This window comes from Lepidochelys olivacea, assembly GCF_965140295.1.
Source record: "Lepidochelys olivacea isolate rLepOli2 genome assembly, chromosome: 2".
Taxonomy (NCBI): Eukaryota; Metazoa; Chordata; order Testudines; family Cheloniidae; genus Lepidochelys; species Lepidochelys olivacea.
Genome location: NC_140412.1, coordinates 87,072,359 through 87,082,402, shown reverse-complemented (window position 1 = coordinate 87,082,402; position 10,044 = coordinate 87,072,359). Strand labels below are relative to the sequence as shown.

The 10,044-nt window shown below is 45.9% G+C and overlaps 1 protein-coding gene across 2 annotated transcripts; it reads left to right on the top strand.

Moving 5' to 3' along the window:
* Window positions 1-2,880: 2,880 nt before the first annotated feature.
* On the top strand, window positions 2,881-9,695 carry ZBTB14 (zinc finger and BTB domain containing 14). 2 transcript variants are annotated; one of them, XM_084619752.1, is made up of 3 exons: window positions 2,881-2,984; window positions 6,066-6,148; window positions 6,702-9,695. In XM_084619752.1, the coding sequence occupies exons 2-3, from the start codon at window positions 6,146-6,148 to the stop codon at window positions 8,043-8,045; spliced, it is 1,347 nt and encodes a 448-aa protein (XP_084475878.1). In that variant the 5' UTR covers window positions 2,881-2,984; window positions 6,066-6,145; the 3' UTR covers window positions 8,046-9,695. The 2 variants fall into 2 exon arrangements, with proteins under 2 accessions (XP_084475878.1, XP_084475877.1); XM_084619751.1 differs by lacking the exon at window positions 2,881-2,984 and adding an exon at window positions 3,454-3,607.
* Window positions 9,696-10,044: the final 349 nt, after the last annotated feature.

Sequence of the window (10,044 nt, the reverse complement as noted above, 5' to 3'; positions counted from 1 at the left end):
TTGGCTGCTGTGGGATCCTCAGTGTCTCTGTTATTGGGGCAGGAAGAATAAATTGTTATTACCCTGATTATGGGAATCAAAGACAGTGGAACTGTCCTTGGCCTTTTGTTATGATGGAGGGACTCGCCATCAACGAACTAGCACTCACTAGGCAAGGGACATGGGTTCCAAAACTCTGTGAATTTGAGAAAGGCTGGGAATAGGTATTAATACTTGGTGGTATGGGCCCCCTGGTGAGGGTATTAAATGCTAATTGCACTTCCTCCTCTCTCCACTGTAGAATATCAGAACTAATTTTGATTCCATTAGGAGTGTCTAATTACAGGCTGCTGAGCTGAATTCACTTTGGACTAATGGCGCACCAGCACTGAGGCTCCCCTACCACAAGCTGAAATCACAAAAGAGCCAAACTTAAGAAGAACTGAAATCACTGAGTGTTAAGTAGTGGGGGAGCCTGCAGATTTATGGTGGAGCAGTTTGTGGAGCAGAGCAGTTTGTTGGATGCCTAGAGCAGCTCATGGGGCAGCTGGCAGAGTGGAGCCCCCTGGAGAGGTGGGGCCATCAGCTTTGGCTCATGTAAGGTGCCCCTTAACACGCCCCCCCCCCCCCCAATCTCCACCCAGGTTGGGAAGTAAAACTGCAGATAAACTTTCAAACTCTGGGGCTGCTCCTGACCAGGGACAGAGACTTTTGGGTCATTGGACTTTTGGGACTTTGGGTGATTTGGGGTTGCTGGACTCAAGAACCAAAAGGAAAGGACATGCCCCAATTTACTTGGAGTGGGTTTTTTGCTCATGGGTTGTGTTATGAATCCTGTTAGTGTGTTTCCCCAACAAAATACCACATTGTTTCTGTTATTAAAAGGCTTTTTGCTACACTCAGACTATGTGCTTGCAAGAGGGGAAGTATTGCCTCTTGGAGGTGCCCAGCCGGGGCGGTATATATTTGTCCCAGGTCACTAGGTGGGGGCTCGAGCCAGTTTTGCATTGTGTTATTGGAATGGAACCCCTAGATACTGAACCGGGCCCTTGTTGCTGCCAACTCTGACAGGCAGAAGGGTTACAACAGCAAAGTAGTTTTAAGGGGGAATTTGAAGGAAGAAAACGAGATGTCTTTGTAGATGTTTATGAGATGCTCCCTTCATGCATGAGAAAACTCAGAATTTGTGTTTTCCAGAAAATCAGCTCATAACAGTATTATTTTAGTGTAATCAAAGTACTACTTCTTGGCTATAACCTACCCATCTTACTGTCAAATCTTAAGGTTGGCAACCGTCAATATCCAGTGGCACAATAAGGAGTTATTTCTATTGTATCTGCAACTGACAGACAAGTGATACAGAACCTGCCTTTAACAGTTAAAATATGTGGCTCCAGTAGAAAGAAAATGAACAGAAATATATATATCATTACATAAAAATATCATGGAGAATTGAGACACCAGGATAAGGGCCAGCAATTATGAAGGTTGTGAATTAAGTCACTTTATTTCTCCAACAGTTTTGAGCTGATTTTTCTAGTAAGTTTTTATTACAATATTCTCTGGCATTCTTTGTCAAAAACGGTTCCTGAGTCAGTGGATATGTAGCCATCAAGATGCTGCATTAATCTTTTCCAAATCAACTTCTGCATTTCGTGCTAGTCTAAAAGCTTTAGACAGTATTTTGTAACATTTTAAATTTATATTTACCTGCAAATTATTTCACTGAACACCTTGCTATCTGGCTGGCAGTTTAAGAACTCATTTTTCATTTGGAAATAGAAGAGAACACAAGACTGATCACGAAATAATGTTTTCCCCTGCTGTTTAGTGGGCATATTATTCTTGCACAAATTGAAACCCTAGCAGAGGTGCTGGCCCTAGGCGTGCTGGCTTGAAGTGGTTTCCATCATATACAGGATTGGCTCAGTGACTCTCAGCACCCCCCTCTATACAGATTGTTCCAGCGCCCCACATGTGTGAAGCAATTGGAAGTGATGTTCTCAGGGGTGATGTGGTTCCTTAGCCAGGGCCCTTGCTCTGCTGCGGCTGAGGGATGGGTGATCCGGCAGCTGTTGTACTGAGACAAATATATCCACATGGCCACTGCTCATGCGCCTCTTCTAGGCCAGGCAGGTGGCAGGCGGGAGCTGGTCCGGTTTTGCCCTTGTCGCCGCCGCCGCACCACGGCAAAGGGGCGCTTTGCTGGCGATCAGCCTCCGCTGCGAGTTCTGTTACGGCTCCGCAGGTGTCCTTCACCCCCCGCCCCGGGGCGGCTCCCCCGCTGCCGTCAGGCCCGGCCGGAGGAATCTGGGCCCGCCGCTCCCCCGCACACCGCTGTCACAGGCGCTGGGGGGCCCCGCGACAACTGCCCCCGTTGGCGGTCGCACACGACGCTCAACCTCCTCCGCCAGCCGGGCCCGCGGCGAGGGGCATCGCCTCAGCCCGGCGCTGCGGAGAGGGGCGAGGGGCGGCCCCGCGGCAACCGCCGCCCCGCATCCCCAGTGGCTCGAGCAGGGCGCCGGGGCTCCCTCCCCGGCTGGCCTGGACCAGGGCGCCCCGCCCGGGTCGCTGCCGCGCTGGGGGCCGGCTGCGCGAGGCGGGCAGGCGCTAGGCTCGCGCACGCAAGGGCGGCTGGGCGGGTTCCCGAGAAAACGGCTCCTTCTTTTGGCGCCCGCATAGGGATGACGTCACCGCCTCGCGGCCGCGCGAGCCTCCCGGCGCGCGAGCGCCCCCCCCCCACCTCGCCTCCGGCAGCGCGGCCCGCGGGGGAAGGGGGACCCGCCCGCGAGAATGAGCGAGTCCCCCTGCCCCCACTCGGCAGGCGCGCCCCGCCCGCACCGCGCATGCACGTACCCCCGGCGCGCGCGCGCACTGGATGCTCGTGCAGGAGACGGCGGCGACGGCCGGAGAGACGCGCGCAGACCCCCCCCCCAACCCCCCGATCCCACCGGCAGCAGCGTCCCCGCGAACTGCGGCACTGAGCGCGGCGGCGGCGGCAGCAGGTAAGCGCGGCTCCCCAGCACACACACGGCGGGGCCGCTGCGCGCGCTCTCGCCGCTGAGGCTGCTGCCCGTCAGCCCGGCCGGCTCGCGCCGGGGACACGGAGCCACCACAGACGCGCCCGCCGCAGCAGCCGCCGCGCGCCGCTGCCTCCCCCTCCCCCCTTCCTGACGCGCGCGAGGAGACGCCGCCGCCGCCGCGCGCCAGCCCTGAGCCCCCACCGCAACAAAGGGGAGCGGGGCCGCCGCCTGCGCGCCCCGGCCCGGCCCCGCGAGGCAGCCGCCGCCGCTCTGCGGGCGGGCGCTGCGCGGGCACCGGGCGGGGGGATCCCGCCTCCGCCTGTCCCCGGCGCCGCCCCGAGAGGCGGCGCGGACGGGCCCGGGCTGGCGCTGCGAGGCTCGCTCTGGAGAAGGAGCCGGGCTCCAGCTCCGAACAACCCGCAGCGAGGAGCAGCGCCCGCCTGGCGCCGCGCACCGCCATGGCCCGCGCGCCTGGACTCGTGCCGCGGCCCCGGGGACGCTCGCACAGCTGGCTCCGGGTGCACGCACTGGGCCAGGGCCACCCTTGCTCGGCCCCTGGCTCGCGTGTTCGCTGCAATTAGGTGCGCGCCGCTGCCTAAACCCAGGTGATTTGAGGTGCAAAAAACACCACGTGGCTTCCTGCAGCTTTGTTGTTGTTTTACGTTAGGCTCCGTGGCCGTCGGGACGCCTTAGCGCTGGGTGCTGTGTGTACACCACAGAACAAAAATACGGGGAACTGTTTAAAAAGGGGGAAACAAAACATAATTTTACTTGCCTGTTTAAAAAAAAGTGGCCCTTCTTTCAGTGGAATTTTACACAGTTGCCTTACACTGCACACTAGCTCTATAGTAGGCAGCACAGTGCATGCTGTAAGATTACAAGGATTGAAAGAAGCTAGCAAATTTTCTATTTTCAGTTTGTATACACCTGTGCATTTATACAGATTAAATTTTCCAAGTCCAAAAGGGACCGTTTTAATTATCTAGTTTGATCTCCAGTATAATACAGGCTAGAGAACTTCCCCCAAAATAATTCTTAGAGTGTGAATTTCTGTTGCTTCAACTTCCAGTCGCTGGCTCAGGTGATACCTTTCTCTGCTAGATTGAAAAGCCCCCTCAGTGTTTGTTCCCTGGGTAGGTACTGGGTAGGAGATTTGATCATGTGTTATGTATACACTATTTCAGTTTCCCCATAACAATCTGTTGGGTTGAAAAGATGCTTATCAGTGAGACAACAGAAAGACTCTTAAATTTTAAATCAATGTTTTGTTTATACAAAAAAGCAAAAGGACATGCTATTGACCATTAACAACCACTCTTTACAATTTGTAAAAAAGTTAGTCCCTAGTCCCATAGTTTTTAAAGTTGTTCTTGTTTTCTTTTATACATTGAAACTGTTCTGTACACCTCTCATACCTGATTATTTTAGAATGTCATTAATTGGGGGGGAATTCTGATCCATAAAAGGACTTAGGCGCCTGAGGCCAACATTGAGGTGCCACTGAGAGCCTCAGAAATGCCACTTAGCTGCCACCTAACTCTCTGTACGTGCCTAATCTCCCTAGTCATCTAAATATATATTGTTCAAGTCCCATGGGTGCCTAAGTTTCTGCCAGTGAACATGCCTCAGTCTAGGCTCTCTGGAGACCATCTCATGCCTAAACCTGCAGGTCCCAATCCAGTAGGAGTAGATGTTGTCAAAGCATGCTTAACCCCACACAAAACAGCTAGAGGAGGTGGAGCCGGTGCCACTGTCCCCATTATAATTTTAGTCCAGAGGTTTGGCACCTAACTCTCCTCATGAATCCTCAGGCAAACAGTATGGTGTTTGTTTGTTTTTTAATATGGTTAAATGTAAATGTATACATTTAGAAACAACGAATGTAGGTCATACTTTCAGGATGGGGGACTTTTTCCTGGGAAGCAGTGACTCTGAAAAAGATTTGGGGATCATGGTGGATAATGAGATGAACATGAGCTCCCAGTGTGATGCTGTGGCCAAAAGGAGGGCTATTGCGATCCTCGGATGTATAAACGGGAACCCTGAGTAGGCAGAGAGAGGTTATTTTACCTCTGTATTTGACACTGGTGCGATTGCTGCTGGTGTCCACGATTCAAGAAGGATGTTGATAAATTGGAAAGGGTTCACAGAAGAGCCACGAGAATTATTAAAGGATTAGAAAACGTGCTTTCTAGTGATAGGAGCTTAATCTATTCAGTTTAACAAAGAGAAGGTTAAGGGGTGACTTGATTACGGTCTGTAAACCAGAGGTGCTGGAGTGGGTGCCAGCACTCCCGGCTTAAAGTGGTTTCCATCATATACAGGGTTTAAAGTTTTGTTCAGTGGCTTTCAGCACCCCCACTATAAAAATTATTCCAACGCTACTGTATGTAAAAACCTACATTGTGGACAAATATATAATAAATCTATTCAATCTAACAGAAAAGGGTACAGCACAATCCAATGGCTGGAAGTTGAAGCTAGAGAAATTAAGACTGGAAATGAGGTGTAAATTTTTGACAGTGAGGGTAATTAACCATAAGAACAATGTAGCAAGGGTTGTGGTGGATTCTCCATCACTGGTAATTTTTAAATCAAGATTAGATGTTTTCCTAAAAGGTACACTCTAGGAATTATTTTGGGGACATTTTATGGCCTATGTTATACTTGAGGTCAGACTAGATGATCACAATGATTCCTTCTGGCTTTGGAATCTTTGAATTGTATGGGGAGCCTAGACCTCTAACTTGTGGCTGTGGATTCCATTGTGCCTTTAGCACACAATTCTGCAGCTGTGGTGTACTTGTATAGCTATTTCCTAATCACCTATACAATTCATAGATCAAATACTGTTTGCTATAAAATCAGTCAAAACTTCATTTCATTTGCATTTTACTTTAACAAAACATGTTATATAGTTTTTAACTTCTTGAAAATGTGAGAATAGACTCTTAATTTCCTGAATAACTTGTAATATTGCTGAAAATGTTCTTTAATTTGAGAAACAGATTAAGACAGTGTATAATTCTCTGTTCTTATCTTCCCCAATGTTCTTTTTTTCAGTTTCAAAGTGAGCATAATAAGGATTAATCTTCTGTCAAAAGTTTAGTGATCGATTATTAAGAAAATTTCCTGCATTGTTCATGGTACGGCTTAACCTTTTATATTTTGTATTTAGTTTTGGTCACAATGGTAAATGGTTATTTTATGTACATTTCTAGAGCTTACATGTTTTAAATGTGTAAATACTTATTGACATTTCTTTTTGTTATAAGAAATACTAGTGTTGCAGCAGTTTCAGGAATTTACTTCACAAAGTTTCTAAGTAAGTCAAATTGAAATGCAAATTTTAATATACTAGTTAGAATTACAAAAGCAGATTTAATGTAAATATGTGAGTAAATTTATATTTCCTTCAAAATAAAATTGGTCATTGAAAAAAATAGCATTTTTTCTTCAAAGTATGTACATGGTACTAGGTGAAAAACCTTTGCATATGTAATAGTTTTAAATGAGATTTAACATTAATCTTTTTTACAGTCTGGAGGACATGTTCTGATCAAATTAAGCTAAAGTTTTCATTTGATAATTCTTATTTTTGATTTTGTAGATGACACTTAGAATCATGTCTTATGATTTAGTGTTTTAGAGTAACTTGTAAAAAGTCAAGACTTTCTCTCTCTCTCTCTCTCTCTCCAGGAGTTTTTCATCAGTATGTCTGAAAGCATTAAATATAATGATGATGATCACAAAACTGTGTTTCTGAAAACATTAAATGAACAACGTCTGGAAGGAGAATTCTGTGACATAGCTATTGTGGTAGAAGATGTGAAATTCAGAGCGCACCGGTGTGTGCTTGCTGCATGCAGTACCTACTTCAAAAAGCTTTTCAAGAAATTGGAGGTTGATAGCTCATCAGTAATAGAGATAGATTTCCTTCGTTCTGATATATTTGAAGAGGTTCTAAATTATATGTATACTGCAAAGATTTCAGTTAAGAAGGAAGATGTAAATTTGATGATGTCATCAGGTCAGATTCTTGGTATTAGGTTTTTGGATAAACTCTGTTCTCAGAAACGTGATGTATCTAGCCCCGAAGAAAATGCCCAATCCAAGAGTAAGTATTGTCTGAAAATAAATCGATCTATAGGAGAATCTAATGATAACCAAGATGATGAGGTTGAGGAAATTGGAGATCATGATGATAGCCCATCAGATGTGACAGTAGAAGGAACTCCTCCAAGTCAGGAAGATGGGAAATCCCCTACTAATACACTAAGAGTTCAAGAAGCAATTCTGAAAGAGTTGGGGAGTGAAGAGGTTCGAAAAGTAAACTGCTATGGTCAAGAAGTGGAGCCCATGGAAACAACTGAATCAAAAGACTTAGGATCTCAAACCCCTCAAGCTCTAACATTTAATGATGGCATAAGTGAAGTGAAAGATGAACAGACCCCAGGATGGACAACAGCAGCTGCTGACATGAAGTTTGAGTATTTGCTTTATGGTCACAGGGAACAGATTGCATGTCAAGCGTGTGGTAAGACATTTACTGATGAAGCACGATTGAGAAAACATGAAAAGCTTCATACTGCTGATAGACCATTTGTTTGTGAAATGTGCACTAAAGGGTTTACCACACAGGCTCACTTGAAAGAGCACCTGAAAATCCATACAGGTTACAAGCCTTATAGCTGTGAGGTTTGCGGAAAGTCTTTTATTCGAGCTCCAGATCTGAAAAAGCATGAAAGAGTCCATAGTAATGAAAGGCCATTTGCATGCCATATGTGTGATAAAGCTTTCAAGCACAAGTCCCATCTAAAAGATCATGAAAGACGACACCGAGGGGAAAAACCTTTTGTCTGCAGCTCTTGCACTAAAGCATTTGCTAAAGCATCTGATCTAAAAAGGCATGAGAACAATATGCACAGTGAAAGGAAACAAATTACTACAGCCAATGCCATCCAGAGTGAAACAGAACAGTTACAGGCAGCAGCCATGGCAGCTGAAGCAGAGCAGCAACTTGAAACTATAGCTTGTAGTTAAAAACAAAAGCAGAAAACTTTATCCAAAAAGTAATTTAAGAAATTAAATTGAACAAAAATTAAATGTTGAAACATGTTTAGACTGATCATTACCTTTTCAGATAAAATATTTTTAGAGGGATTGAACACTGCATAGGAGCATATAGCAGTGCTTGGTTAGGTATTTTAAAATACTTCAAAAATATGTATTCTTAGAGTATAAAAATAATTTTGTTATTAGCACTAACATGTTTTAATTTCAGAAAATGACTGAGCCCTTTATAAACAAAATGAGGAAATCTCTATTTGATGTTTTAGTACAACCTCTGCATACTTGTCCTTTGTACACATTAGTACCAATGAGGTAAATTATGTCTAACAAAACTGAAATTTGTAGAAAAAGTTATAAGTGTGGGAACAATTTTTTTTTTTTTTTTTAAGATTTTTGGGTGTAGTTTCATAAGGACCATATAGTACACCTAGAACCCACAAAAATTCATCTGCTGGAATCCTGACATTTTTATTTCCTCCTTTTTCCTCATTCACTGTACTTATTAGCTATTAGTGCAGTAGGTTGGCTATTTTGGGTAGTTGGTCAAGCGGAGTTATCCTGCTTCTTTGTCCACCCCCTTAAATTCCTCTCTTTAATCTGGCTGGTGAGTTGGTGCATACAATACTTGCTCTTCTAAAGGTTAGACTTTTCACATTCATAATAGTCTAGATATGTCCCCTGGATCAACAAATGGAGAGGACACAGCACTCATCTACCCTTTCTGTGTTGAAAGGAGTGGGGCTTAGTTGCCTCCACGTACCCTTCAGAGGCCTTTTCGTGCACTGTACGGGGGATGGAATGGAGGTGGGAGGGGGAACAAGTGGGCAGAATGTGTAGAGAGATATATTGTTCCAAATCTGGCCCCGTGAAAATTAATCAAAGATAATACAATCTGAGACTGTACTGTCTTTGTCATGTAGCTTCCCCCTCACTCTCCCCAGGACAGCTGAGGCAAAGGGATGCATAGGTGCAGACTCTGTGGGTGCTCTGGGGCTGGAGCACCCACAGGAAAAAATGGTGGGTGCTGAGCACACACCAGCAGCCCCCTGCCAGCGGGCCCCACTGATCAGTGCCTCCGCTTCCCTCCCAGCGCCTGCTGCAGATCAGCTGTTTCACAGCATCAGGAGGCGTTGGGGGTGAGCGGGGAGGAGCAAAGGTGCAGCGCTCTTCGGGGAGGGGGAAGAACTGGGCAGGGAAGAGACAGGGTGGGAAGAAGCAGGACGGGGGTGGGATGGTGGCAGGGCCTGGGCAGAGCCAGGGGTCGAGAACTCCTGGGCAGGTTAGAAACTTGGCACCTCTATGAAGGAATGTCTCTAGAAATACACCTCAGTGGAACTAGCTGTGCTGTTAAGGGGAGGGATTTGGTACCAGGAACCCCGCAGTTCGCTGCCTGCAACTTTAAAGGTAGGTTCCATGGCCTTTTAGGGGGCACCTCCCAGTAGGATTGTGTGTAGAAAGATCTCCATAGGGGAATCTGTGTGAAAATGTTTATCCTCTGAGAAATCTCCCATGGGAAGGGATTATCTTGGCCAGCGTTTCCAACTATCATTGCCTCAGAATCTGTGAAATCTATTTTTGAAATCATTCAGGCAAGGTTTTATTTTCCTTTGTTTGTTTTAGTTTGGGGTGGGAGGGGTGGGAAGGGGTTGTTAATTGTTCCTTAATTTACCACAATCTCAAGAAAACTTTTAAAGTACTACAGACTGAGCTGTCTCCTGTATATGGAAATAGGGAGTTACAACTTCACAGTATTAATTATTAAAATGATCCTAAGGAACATGAACACTTCTTTATTTTAAGTGTAAATAATTATTATCAATGTTATATTTCAACTATAAATGGGCAAAAATGCACTCTTTTGCACATCAGGTTGGAATAAATTGGTCACTTAAGAGACCCACGACATATAAAAGTTGTCAGACAAGTATTTATAAACTATAGTGTGGTAAATCACCTCTTGCATTTCTAA